The following is a 13,876-nucleotide window of genomic DNA, read 5'->3' as shown; positions in this document are numbered from 1 at the left end:
AAATTTACCCAGGACGTGGCAATCCCACCAGATGTGTTTATAGGACCCCACTGCTGCGTCACACCTCCAACATCTGTCGTGTGGTGCTAATTTATATGCGAATAACCATTGTGGGGTCCTATACCATCTGGCCATTAGTTTGTAGTGGCTTTCTTGGGACGTCACGCATGGGGTCAGACCATAAGCCACCCTCAATATAATTTTTATTTCCGTTTGTGTTAGGGATATATCGAGTTCCTTCTCCCATGAACTTAAGAACCCAGGTTTTGAATCTATGGGGGGGTAGATGAATTTCGTGTGTAGTTCAGTAATCAGTTTGCGTTTTGGTACTCCCTCATGTAACATTTTTTCAAACGGTGTTCTGGGTCTGGTGGATTTGAATAATTTGCAAAAGGCATCTATTGTCTTGGTAATATGTGCTTTTTGCAGGAAGGAGAATGATGTCTCCGGTTTCAGTGTCTGTAGGATTTCTTCAGCTTTTTTATTTGCCTGGGTTTGGACATCCCCCACCGTTAGGCCTGAGAGTTTTTCCCAGATACTTCTAGTTGCATTATCCATGTGAGTACCTATTAATTTGTGTAGAGTAGATATGGGGGTCTGCGGGGATGGATCTGGTGTGAGTTGACTCTTCAGATTGTCCCAGGCCTCACAGGGGCCTTTAATCAGTGGATTAAATTTAGCTGTGTTATATGTGTACTTGTTGGGGAACCAGAGGTCATCAAGTAACGAATCTCCATGTGTTTTGGTGGCGAAGGATTGTAGAAGGGGATCTCCTGTAGGACTCACAAGATCAATCCAATTGCAGAGTTGGGTTGTTCGGTATAAGCTGTGTGCGCAAGGCATGTCTATTCCGCCCTCCCATCTTCTTTTGATTAGTAGGCTATGTGCTAGACGGGGGCTCCTCCGTCTCCAAACATAACCGGAGGACATAAATCGGAGCGTGCTAAAGAAGGACCCGGGGATGTAGATCGGTAGCATGCGTAATTTATAAAGTATAATTGGGAGGACATATGATTTTAGAATGTTCTTCCTGCCAAACCATGAAATATATGGTAGATCGTAGGAGCGTAATAATTTTTTAATAAGAGGTAATAGTGGTAGAAAGTTTGTAGAGTATAGGTCCTCTGTTTTTTTCGTAATCTTCACCACTAGGTAATCTATCGACGTCTCCGACCATGTAAACCCGGATTGTGTTTTTAATATTGTGCTGCGAGCGTAGGGTACTGATATATTTAGGATGTTCGTTTTTGCATAGTTGATTTTAAAGCCCGAAATGGCTCCAAATCTGTCTATGTATTCTATTAGTTTGGGGATTCCCCTCTCTGGGTCTGATACCGTAAACATTATATCGTCGGCAAAGGCCGCTAGTGAGAGCGTGTGTTTGCCTGCAGTAATTCCTTTAATTTCGGGGTGCTGTCTCACTCCCTGTAACAGCGGCTCCAGAGCCAGCACAAGGAGGGTCGGGGAAAGTGGACACCCTTGTCGGGTTCCGTTCCGTATTTCAAAAGTTGAAGATAGTGTGTTATTGATCCTAAGTCTAGCAAATGGACTGTCATATAGCGAAAAAATTGCTTCGATGAAAGGTTTGGGGAAGTTAAAGTGAGATAGGACCTTTGTCATATAGTGCCAATTAATGCGATCAAACACTTTTTCTGCATCCGTTCCTATTAGTACTGCCGGGACTCTATGAAGCTGTGCATACCTCGTGGCGTGTATAAGTCTAATACAGTTGTTCCTCCCTTCTCTTCCCTTAACAAAGCCTGTCTGGTCTCTATTAATCAAGGATGGAACAAGGTTTTCTATTCTTTTGGCCAGGAGTTTTGCCCATAATTTAGTGTCCAGGTTTATTAGGGATATCGGTCTGTAATTCGTGCATAGTTCTGGGTCTTTGCCCTCTTTATGGATTAGGGTGATCAATGCTTCTTGGGAATATTTCGTTAGGCTCTCGCCTTGTAGGAGTGCATTGAAGTAATCTTTGAGTCTCGGGGTGAGTGTGGTTTTAAAAGCTTTATAATAGGCAGAAGAAAAGCCGTCCGGCCCTGGGCTTTTCCCAGGGGGGATCGCATCAATCAATTCTTCTATTTCTTGGTCTGTCACCGGGATTGTTAGGGTTTGTGTTGTTTCTTCCCCTCGCTTTGGAAGCGTCAATGTGTTTACGAAAGAGTCTATTTTTTCGTTTATAATTTGTTCTCTTTCTATTCCACTGTTTTCATTTATGTTGTATAGTTGGGTGTAGAAGTGTCAGAAAACTTTAGCTATTTCTTGGGATGTTGTGGCCTGCTTCCCCGTTTGATCTTTTATGGTATTTATGAAGTTTTTAGAGCGGGATTTTTTAAGAAGGGCTGTCGTAAACCTACTACCCTTGTTTCCTTGGAGAAAGACAGTTTGTTTTAGTGAGATGTGTTTTTTGTTGAATCTTGATTCTAAGAGGCGCTTAAGTTCCCTCCTTTTCGCGGTTAAATCCTCTAGAACTGTATTTGTTATGGATAGTTTAGATGTTCGTTCTAGTTTGGCAATTTTTCGTGAACAAGCTGTCTATCTCGTGTTGTTGCTTTTTTTTTGTCCTTGATCCAAGGGCCATAAGGAGCCCTCGTATGTAGGCCTTGTGTGCGTCCCATATCATTGGAAGCCCAAGATCTGTATCACAATTTAATTTGAAATATTCCTCTATTTTCTCTATCAGTTTTTCTTTTTTTTCTTGGGCGTCTAAAAGGGAATCATTCAAGCACCATCTCCATTCTTTAGGGTCATTCTTACCCACTATAATATCCACATGGATCGGGGCGTGGTCAGAGATTGTCATTATATCCACCTCGGCTCTTTCCACTTTCTTTAGAAGGCCTGTTGAGATGCAGATATAATCCAGCCTCTGGTATGATGCATGTGGTGTAGAGAAGTGGGTGTAGTCCCTTGAGGATGGGTTTAATAGGCGCCAAACGTCCACTACATTCAAATCCTGGAGGGTTTTAGTGAAGGCATTTATTTTCCTCTGTGGGATCTGAGATCTACCCCTTGAGGTATCTAATAGAGGATTAAGGGTTATGTTCCAATCCCCCCCTAATATTGTATGGCCTTCAGCGAATTCCTTAAGGACTTTGATTTGTTTAATAAGCCATTCAGTCTGGTTGGTATTTGGAGCATATAGATTGGCTATGGTTACTTTGGTGTTATTAAGTATGCCTTTTATGAAGAGTGCTCTCCCCATTTCATCTGAATACTCTGCATTGCATGTAAAGTTTATGGAGCTGTGTATGAGTATGGAGACTCCCCTGGAAGCGGACAAGGGATATGAGCTGTGGAAGTTCTGGGTAAATAGTTTTCCTGGGAGGGCCAGGCATTTGTTTCCCTTGTAATGCGTTTCCTGTAATAGAATGATTTTGGTGCCATACCTCTTCAGAAGTTGAAGAATGTTGTGTCTCTTCTGTGGTCAATTGAGGCCGCGAACATTAAATGATGGAATTCGGATCGCCTCCGAGGGCATTACCAGGGGACCGAGATAGGCAACCGCGGGTGTTGATTCAGAGCTGCTAGTGGATACAAAAAGAAAACCGTCTAGAGATTATACAATATTTGACTTATCTATTGGTAACTGTTAGCTTTGATAATACGACTTAGTTTTACTCTAAATTCCTTGGACCAGAACCTGATGGCTCAGTGAAGAAAATAGTAGAGTAATTAGGAGGAGGGGGAGAGGTAGGTAGGGGAGTGCTGTTTGGATCGGTATGGGAGAGGGTGGGAGGTGGGGGGTGGAACAGTAATAATAAACAGATATATGTATAGTAGATTTTGGCTGTGCCAAAATAAGTATCCCTCTTAATGAGGGGAGTGACAGGCGATCTCGACTAAGATTGTCGGGAACGCCTGCAAGGGTAGAGCAGGAGTTTAAATAGTAATTCAAAAATTTACTTAAGCTTTCAAGTCCTGATCGGGTTGAGACTGACAGGCATCTCTAACGTAGGGAATGTTCCAAGACGTCCCCTGCGAACAGATGGGGATTGTTCCTGGGTTCCTTTTCGGGTGACGTTTCTATCCCGATGCTCGCTCTGAGAGAAGTATAAACAGTCGCAGTAGGAGAGGAGGTAAAAAAGATAAAGGAGAGCAGAAAACAGAGGACGGAAAGGAAAGGCGACCAAGGGTCAATGGTGGCCCGTGGTTAAGGCGGAATGTAATTGGTAACTTTTCTTCAAGTGGAAGGTCAATGAGTCCATTCCTGGTCTGGAGGTTCACTATTGTTTCAGTTGCTATTCAAGTGTCCTCAATCATGCCTTCTTCTCTAGGCTTCTTCCTTTGCTTGCTTTTGGGTGATTTTGCATAATTCACCACTTTCCAGCTTTCCGGTGTTGGTAGTTGAGGAAGATTTGGCATTTCGGGGAGAGGTTGCCAGTTGGGAATTTCTAGTATGTTGAGCCTTTTTCCTTTGTGAGTAATGCCTAGACCAAAGGGAAATAACCACGCATACTTGATATTTCTGGATTTTAGTTTGTCCAGTAATGGTCGCATGAGTCTCCGCTTGGCTAATGTTGTGGGGGCCAAATCTTGGAATAATTGTATAGGTGCTCCTGCGTATTGCAGGTCTCTGCGGTTTCTTGCAGCCTCCAAGATCGCCACTGCATCAGGGAAGGTAAGTAATTTACAAATAATGTCCCTTGGTGGGTCCCCGGCGGGGGGAGGGGGACGTAAGGCCCTGTGTGAGCGCTCGATGAGTATTGAAGCAGCTCTATCTGGGCCTAGAAGGGAGATAAAGATTTCTGTCAGTACCTTAGGGAGGGCTTCTGCAGCCCATGTCTCTGGGATACCTTTTATTCTGACGTTGCTGCGGCGGTTGCGATTTTCGATATCCTCTTGCATGAGGAGTGTCCTATTGAGTTGGAAGTGTTGCTCTTTGATAGCTAGCGCCATTCCCTGAGCATGTGCCGCCATTGTTGCTGATGAGCCTTCCAGATCTTCCACCCGTTTTCCCATATGTCTGACTTCTTTAATCTCCGCTAACTCCGCCATTACTGGTCTCATAGTCTGGGTGAGAAGGTTCCTCATAAATCTTTTGGAGATATGCTCTCCCTCTTCTCCCTCAGACGAGGATTCCCCCTCCCGCTCTGTATCAGTAGCAATCTGAGCCGCCGGCGCCGTCTTGCTTGCAGGGCGGGGGGAGCGTGAGCTCCGGTCTTTTAGATATTTTTGCAGATCCGTCTGCCCCTGCACTGGCCGCGGCGTCCCCTGGTGCTCACCTCCTTTCTCCTTGTTGATTATCCCCATTTTCCTGTAAGTTTGCTGCTGCTAGATGCCTGTATTCGTCTCTTATCGATGGAGCATGCTAATCACGCGGCCATCGCTCTCCGCGGTCAGGCTCCGCTCCTGTTCAGTTAAATTTCTATCTTAATTCTGCTTCGCCAGTTTTAGCTACAGTGTTCACTTTGGATCTCCACCTCAAGGAGTTCCAGAAAAATTAGAGCTGGGCTCTCTGTTTTCTTCCTCTGCAGGGAGTTTGGTGTGTGGATGAGTGGTATGAGAGAGGAGGGGGGGAGGGGATGTCTCCCCATACAGCTCTATGATCTTATATTAGGTGCTGAGCTGATGTGGGGGTCTCCCCTTATGCTTAGGGGTCTTTTGGTCTCTTCAGCAAGGTTTTGTGGCACTGTAGACGCAGGCCCCCTCTCCTTCGGTGGCTCTCAGTGGTATTGGTTGTTGGGGGGCGAGGGGGGGGGGGGGTAACGTGTCCCCCTGTGGCTCTTCTGCAGCCTGTAGTCTGTGGTCCGCAGCCTGCTGTGTGTTGCCTGTGGTGGGGTCTGAATGCCGCTGGGCAGGTGTTGTCCCCCCTTCTGTGGATCAGGGGTCTCCCCTTCTGCTCCATTTTCATCATTTTTATCATTAAAAGTAGAGCACTAATCTTAAGTAAGAGACCATAGTGGGATCGTGTGTAAGCAACTGTGCGTTTCATCATGGTGCACAGTGTGCTGTATCAGTGAATGTGTCCGTTGTAGCACGCCAACATAATATCTATGTAATAAAGCATCTGTTATTAATGGACATTTTGCTATAGGTTTGTAAATCCTGACACAACGACCTGCATTAAAGTGTCCGTACTAATATTAACCCCTTCATAACGCGGCCCTTTTTTCCCCCCAATTTTCGTTTCCCCCCATCCTTAAAAAAATGATAACTCCTTTATTTATCCATCGACGTTGCTGTGTGAGGCTTGTTTTTTGCGGGACGAGTTGTATTTTTCAATGGTGCTATTTAGTGTACCATATAATGTACTGAAAAACTTAAAAAAATTCTAAGTGGAGTAAAATGAAAAAAAAAGACATTCCGCCATCTTTCAGTGCGTCTTGTTTCTACGGCACACAAACTGCAACAAAAATGACATGATAACTTTATTCTCTGGGTCAGTACGATTGCTACCATACCAAACTTGTATAGTTTTTTTTTATTTTGTGCGCGCAATAACTTTTTTATTTTTCCATCGACATAGTTCAGTGATGGCTCATTTTTTGCAGGATGTCCTGTAGTTTCCATTACGACTTTTTGATCGCCTTTTATTGCATTTTTCTGGGAGGCAGGGTGACTGAAAAAGTGCATTTCTGGTGTTCTTTATTTATTTATTTTTTGGACGACACTCACCATGCGGGGTAAATAATGCACTACTTTGATAGATCGGACTTTTACAGACGCGGCGATACAAAATATGTATTTTTATTTTATTATTTAGACTTTTTAATTACAGATATGGCAAAAGGGGGGTGATTTAAACTTTTTTATTACTTTTTTTTTTTTTTAATTACAATTAAAAAAACTTTATTGCTCTTTTTCTCACTTTACTTTTAAGTCCCCCTTGGGGACTACAATATACGATACTTTGATCGCTCCTGTAGTATGACATAATGCTATAGCATTACGTCATACTGCATTCTGACAGGCAGCCTATCAAGTCACCCCACGGGGATGGCTTGATAGGCAGTCTCTCAAGGCAGCCCTGGGGCCTTTCAGAAGGCCCCCCAGCAGCCATAACACCTGCATGGCTCCCCCGATCTCACCGCGGGAGGGCCGTACGGGACCCCGAACAGCATTCGGGGGCTTTAAATGCCGCTGTCAGAATTGACAGCGGCATTTAAAGGGTTAATAGCCACGAATGGCCGTTCGGCCAATCGCGGCTATTGCCCGCGGGTGTCACCTGTAGTAAATAGCTGACACCCGCGCTGTATGCAGAGAGGTCGCGGGGCAACCTCTCTGCATACATACCTGACACTCCAGGACGTAAATGTATGTCCTGGCGCGGGAAGGGGTTAGGAGCATTAAACGAGATTGTTGGTCCTGTTACTCCAATAATTATCTAGATATATGTGTGTGTTTTGTGTTTAGGTAAAAATCCCCTAAAAAGATATATAAGAGATATATTTTAGTGGTTCCCACCAGAGAAATCGTTTTTTTCCTTCTTTTTGGTTCGAGATGCCAGTGCCCTTGGGCACGATTTGTAGTAGTGAGTAGTGAGGTGCTGAATAACACACGGACATATTCTGCATCACTTGTAGTAAACAGGGTGTTGTTATTACGTCAAACGGGGAGATGTGGTAATTCTCTTCAACATCCACAGTGAGCAACAAATAATATCTCCAGCGAATTACCAGTGAACTATATACAGTTTGCAGCAATGAAGATACTTGTGGATAACACACTTATATACTGGGAGCTTACTCTGAATTTCTTTTCTCTATTCCTCTTCATATCTACATCTTTTTAGCTTCCTCTCTTCATCTCAGCTCTCTCTCTTATCTCTCCTGCCCTCTGCATCTCAGCATCTCCTCACTGCGACAGCTCCATCTCCCTGTGACAGCAGACTCCCCTATACTCACTGTCACAGCTGACTCTCCTTCTCTCTGTCTCTTTGCTTCTCCTCTGCTTCTCTCTTTCTTCACCATCCTGCGACCATTGTGTCCCCCTATATATCGCCTCTGTTACCTGACCAGTCTGTCTGCAGCCAATCACAACCTATTTGGCTGTTAGGCTACTTGCATCACCTGAGTCGTTAGGCCTTTTTTTCTCTATCCAGTGCAACTGAATTAAAATGACCTAACTGGTTACTAGGTTATCTGCATCTCCTGTGCAAAATGACTCTGATTAAACTCCTAGGGATGGTTATTATATACCGGTCCCCACAGCTAAACAGTGCTATGTAGTGCTCTTTTTCAGGCCACTACACATGATCACATTGGAGGGCAGGAACATGGTGAACTTCATTTGCACTAGATAAATACTAGAGACAAAGAGTAAGAGGGCACAGACATGTAGGGATCAATAACATTTAGATAAATAGCATAGAGGGATGACCATAACAGTAAATTAGTCCAGTGACCAGGAATGTGAAGTCTCTCCTTCAGGACTGCAAACAAAGAAGATGGAACAATACCTCTGCAGCACCACCTATTGGATGGTAGCATTCCTTCAAATCAATGTATGAGTTTTTACCAAGTCTTCAAAACAATGATTGGAAATCATATGATCTGGAGGGAAGATGAAACTTAAACTTTACACTTTTTTTTTAACTTTACATGATCGCCATTATCCGTAACGGCGATTATGTGACCAGGAACCACATTCAGTTCCCTTTATGGATCCGATCTCTGAGAGGAGCTAAAACTTTAACTTTTTAAAAACTTTTTCTTTTGCTTTGCAAACCGCAGCCCCCCGATGTCTTCTCTCTGTTCTCCGCTACATTTGCTAGCAGAAAGGAGAGAAAGTTCAAATTTCCTGGGTCTCTCCCACCATTGCACTTGTGCCCACCATTTTGGCCGGCGGGTGCAGGCGCAGAGCAGGAGACGGGACGCTGGGAAGGAAGAAGGCAGCGGGGGGCTGCAGGTAAGCCATTTCAGCCCCCCCAAAGCTATCTGATCGCTGAGAGGAGCTAAAACGGTCACCCTTCTCGCGCCGCCATGCACTTTCATTTGGTCACAGATATCTGTTAGATATCAGCAATCAGATGACTGGGGACTGCAAACCGCAGTCCTCAGTGTGTGCTCCAGGCTCCCACCTACACCTAGGTAGGTGAGAGACTGGAGCTGTGACCCCCCCCCCCCCTGCCAGGTCTGTGGCTCTATTCCACATTGAGGCTGTCTTGACGGCCAGGTGGAATAAGGCCCAGCCCAGGAGGCCGTCCAAAGGCGTATCGGCGGTCGTTAAGGGGTTAAATAAATGTTGTGCTTTTTTTGTAACTCCTTATGCTGCACCGTAAACTGATTCTGTGCTGCGATGCCACCACCCGCAATACGTAAACTTCAGTGATGGAAACAGACAAACAGGCAGAGCTCTCAGCTACACACTTCTGCCCTTTCATTTTAGCGATCAACAGGGGTCTCAGCACACAGACTCCCATCGATCAAAACTTTTGACATGTCAAAAGTTTTTTAAAAGTTTGGTTACCTTTTAATTTAAGCAGCACAACAGAAAAAAAAGTCTTAACAGTTTAGAAATAATAGGGTATTTTTTACATTGTCCTTCCATTGTCACAGACTCACAAGTAATTGGATGATTGATTGATCAGCAGTTCAATGGTCCGGCTTGGTCTCCTCCCTCATTATGTCATAATAATAGATTAAAGAGACACAACTTGCTTTTATCTTTAAGGCTGCATTCCACGAACGTATATCGGCTCGGTTTTCACGCCGAGCCGATATACCTCGTCCTCATGTGCAGGGGGGGGGGAGGATGGAAGAGCCAGGAGCAGGAACTGAGCTCCCACCCCCTCTCTGCTTCCTCTCCACCCCTCTGCACTATTTGCAATGGGGAGAGGCGAACGGGGGCGGAGCTAATTCTTGGAACCTAGCCCCGCCCCGCCCCTCCTCCTTTCATTGCAAATAGTGCAGAGGGGCGGAGAGGAGGCAGAGAGGGGGCGGGAGCTCAGTTCCTGCTCCTTGCTCTTCCATCCTCCCCCCCCTGCACATGAAGACAACGTATATCGGCTCGGCGTGAAAACCGAGCCAATATACATTCGTGGGAATGCAGCCTGATGTTGTAAGAAAAAAACTTTACATGCTGTGTACTGAGTTCTTTGTTATTTTTCTTCCGGTGTTATAGGTGACAATGGGGGAAAAGGTGATACAGGTGAGACTGGAAAACAAGGGAAGGAAGGTCCCAAGGGCTCAAAAGGTAAGTGGCTGTTTTACTCCATCACATCAGATTTTATGTATATGTGGTAACTATTTTGATGTCCTATTCCAACAGTAAAACAACAGAGAATTAATAGAGCCCCTGGCCCTTTAATGATTGATGCTTCTTTGTATAGAAATTAGAGCCATGATCCCGAAGCAGCATCAAATCACATGTCAACATTTCCATAGATCAGTTTCAATGTGAATATACATTAGATGGGAAAATCCCGTAATCTGAGTTAGTTCCACCAAGACCTGGTCATCGGTACTAGACTAGCCAGGCAAGGATTTCACTGCCAGGCCACATGGGCTTATCTTGTGTATCGGTGTGGAGAGTATACTCAGAATGGTGTGATAAAGAAAAAACATCCAGCGAAAGGGGATCCTGTGGATAGAAACAACTCATCATTGAAAGGGGTCAGAGGAGGATGTCAAGAATTGTTCCAATGAACAGGCAGTGCACAGTCAAACACATTGCAACTGAAAACACTGGTGCTCCAACTAACGTTTCGAAACGCACTCGTTGTTCCTTTGCACAGATGAGATATAAAAGCAGATGACCAATTTCAGTGCCATTGCTTAGGCAAATAGAAAGGCGAGTCTCCAGTGAGCAAAAATTGGATAACAAAGTAGTGGAAAAACAGCGCCTGATCAGATGAATCCAGATTTCTGTTGCACCATGCTGATGGGAGATCAGAATTTGGCACAAGCAGCTTGAATCGATGACCCCTTCCTGTCAGCTGGTTAGAACATGTCAGCACCTTCATTTAATTTGCAGCCACTACAAGAAGCTTTCTGTCCGTAGGGGCCGATATTTCTGCAGAATCATTTCAGCACCTAGTGGAATCTACGTCATGACTAGAGATGAGCGAGCACCAAAAATGAGCGAGCACCAAAATGCTCGGGTGCTCGTTACTCGGGACGAAATTTTCGCAATGCTCGAGGGTTCGTTTCGAGTAACGAACCCCATTGAAGTCAATTGGCGACCCGAGCATTTTTGTATTTCGCCGATGCTCGATAAGGTTTTCGTTTGTGAAAATCTGGGCAATTCAAGAAAGTGATGGGAACGACACAGAAACGGATAGGGCAGGCGAGGGGCTACATGTTGGGCTGCATCTCAAGTTCACAGGTCCCACTATTAAGCCACAATAGCGGCAAGAGTGGGCCCCCCCCCCCCCCCCGCACTGTCAGCGTAAAGATCGTTCTCCTCTGCCATAGCTGTAACAGCTGTGGAAGAGAAGAACGATGTTTGCCCATTGAATTCAATGGAGCCAGCAATACAGCAGGTTCCACTGAAAGCAATGGGCTGCCGGCGATCGCAGGATGAATTGTCGGGAAGGGGTTAAATATATAAGCCCTTCCCTGCAATTCATCCAGAAATGTGTTACAATAAAAATATATACCGGCGTATAAGGTGACGGGGCGTATAAGACGACCCCCCAACTGTCACCTTATACGCCGGGAATACAGTGGAGCAAAGAATAAAAATCATTACTCACTTCTTCTGACGTTCTGCGCCGCTCCTGCAGGCTGTCGCTCCCTCCTGGTTCCACGGCAGAGCATTGCTTTCTGGACGCAGGGCTTGAAATCCCCGCCTCCAGAAACACAGCCAATCACAGCCATTCAATGACATCATTGTCATTGGCTGTGATTGGCTGAAGGCACGTGTGTTTCTGGAGGCGGGGATTTAAAGCCCTTCGTAGAGAAATCAATGCTCTGCCGGGAACCAGGAGGGAGCGACAGCCTGCAGCAGCGGCGCAGAACACCAGAAGAAGTGAGTAATGATTTTTATTCTTTGCTCCACTGTATTGCCGGCGTATAAGGTGACAGTTGGGGGGTCGTCTTATACGCCCCGTCGCCTTATACGCCGGTATATATTTTTATTGTAACACATTTCTGGATGAATTGCAGGGAAGGGCTTATATATTTAAGCCCTTCCCGACAATTCATCCCCGCGCTCGCCGGCAGCCCATTGCTTTCAGTGGAACCTGCTGTATTGCTGGTTCCATTGAATTCAATGGGCAAACATCGTTCTTCTCTGCAACAGCTGTAACAGCTGTGGCAGAGAAGAAGGATTTGTCTTCTATATGTTCTCAATGGGGTCGGCGCTGCTGCCGCCGGCCCCATTGAGCGCATATAGAGAAGATTTATGGCATTAAGAAGGACCGTTGGGGTTCTTGAAACCTAAAATCACTCCTAACACTCTCCCTATAGCAGCTCCACCAAGATACCACTTTCCCTGAACTGTGTCAGAACGCATCTGTGGCGAGCCGCGGGAGGGGCAGATTTTAATACTCGGGTGACACCTAATCTCGCCAGCCACTCACTGCAGGGGGGTGGTATAGGGCTTGAACGTTGCAGGGGGAAGTTGTAATGCCTTCCCTGTCTTTCTATTGGCCAGAAAAGCGCGCAAATTTCTCAGGGAAGAAAATGAAAGTAACCCGAACACCGCGTGGTACTCGTTACGAGTAACGAGCATCTCGAACACCCTAATACTCGAACGAGTATCAAGCTCGGACGAGTATGCTCGCTCATCTCTAGCGAGCACCAAAATGCTCGAGTGCTCGTTACTCGAGTCGAACTTTCAGTGATGCTCGAGAGTTCGTTTCGAGTAACGAACCCCATTGAAGTCAATGGGCGACTCAAGCATTTTTGTATATCGCCGATGCTCGCTAAGGTTTTCATTAGTGAAAACCTGGGAAATTCAAGAAAGTGATGGGAACGACACAGAAATGGATAGGGCAGGCGAGGGGCTACATGTTGGGCTGCATCTCTAGTTCCCAGGTCCCACTATTAAGCCACAATAGTGGCAAGAGTGAGACCCCCCGCCCCCCCCCCCCCCCCGCACTGTCAGCGTAAAGATCGTTCTCCTCTGCCACAGCTGAAACAGCTGTGGCAGAGAAGAACGATGTTAGCCCATTGAATTCAATGGAGCGGGCAATACAGCCGGCTCCATAGAAAGCAATGGGCTGCCGGCGATCGCGGGATGAAGTGTCGGGAAGGGCTTAAATATATAAGCCCTTCCCTGCAATTCATCCAGAAATGTGTAAAAATAAAAAAATATATACTCACCTTGTCCCGACAGAACGATGTTAGCCCATTGAATTCAACAGAGTCGGCAATACAGCCGGCTCCATTGAAAGCAATGGGCTGCCGGCGATTGCAGGGTGAATTGTCGGGAAGGGCTTAAATATATAAGCCCTTCCCTGCAATTCATCCAGAAATGTGTAAAAATAAAAAATATATATATACTCATCTTGTCCCGGCAGATGGAGTTCAGCACGGCCGGCCTGCAGTGGGTGTGAAGGGGGTGTGAGTGAGACCTGCCCCTGATTGGCTCAGCGCTGAGCCAATCAGAGGCAGGTCTCACTCACACCCATTCATGAATTCATGAATGGGTGAGTGAGTGCTGCCTCTGATTGGCTCAGGGGCAGCTCTCAGCTGAATGACAGCGAAGTCAGCCTCCAACAGGGAAATCGAAATACAGCATATATTAGAGGCAGTGTGCTTTTTCCCAAAAAGTTTAAAAATATACTATATTTGGCCTGCCTGTGACTGTCTTCAGTTTACTGCGTCTCTGCTGGGGGGAGTAGTCGGTGATTAATACCCAGCCTTGCGCATAATTGTTTCCTGGCTCTGCTGTGCGTTCCGTACGCGAAGTCAGCCTCCAACAGGGAAATCGAAATACAGTGTATATCAGAGGCAGTGTGCTTTTCCCCAAAAAGTTTAAAAATATA

The 13,876-nt window shown here is 45.7% G+C and overlaps 1 protein-coding gene across 1 annotated transcript in view; it reads left to right on the top strand.

Moving 5' to 3' along the window:
- The window catches only part of COLEC10 (collectin subfamily member 10), an 89,660-nt gene that overhangs the window by 25,361 nt on the left and 50,423 nt on the right, over positions 1 to 13,876 (top strand). Inside the window, exon 2 of the mRNA XM_066579037.1 lies at positions 10,066 to 10,137. Coding sequence (XP_066435134.1) covers positions 10,066 to 10,137 — 72 coding nt within the window. The remainder of the gene's footprint in view (positions 1 to 10,065; positions 10,138 to 13,876) is intronic.

This window comes from Eleutherodactylus coqui, chromosome 9 (genome assembly GCF_035609145.1).
Source record: "Eleutherodactylus coqui strain aEleCoq1 chromosome 9, aEleCoq1.hap1, whole genome shotgun sequence".
Lineage (NCBI taxonomy): Eukaryota > Metazoa > Chordata > Amphibia > Anura > Eleutherodactylidae > Eleutherodactylus > Eleutherodactylus coqui.
The sequence above is the reverse complement of the archived record's forward strand: the minus strand, read 5'-3'. Positions and strand labels throughout refer to the sequence as shown.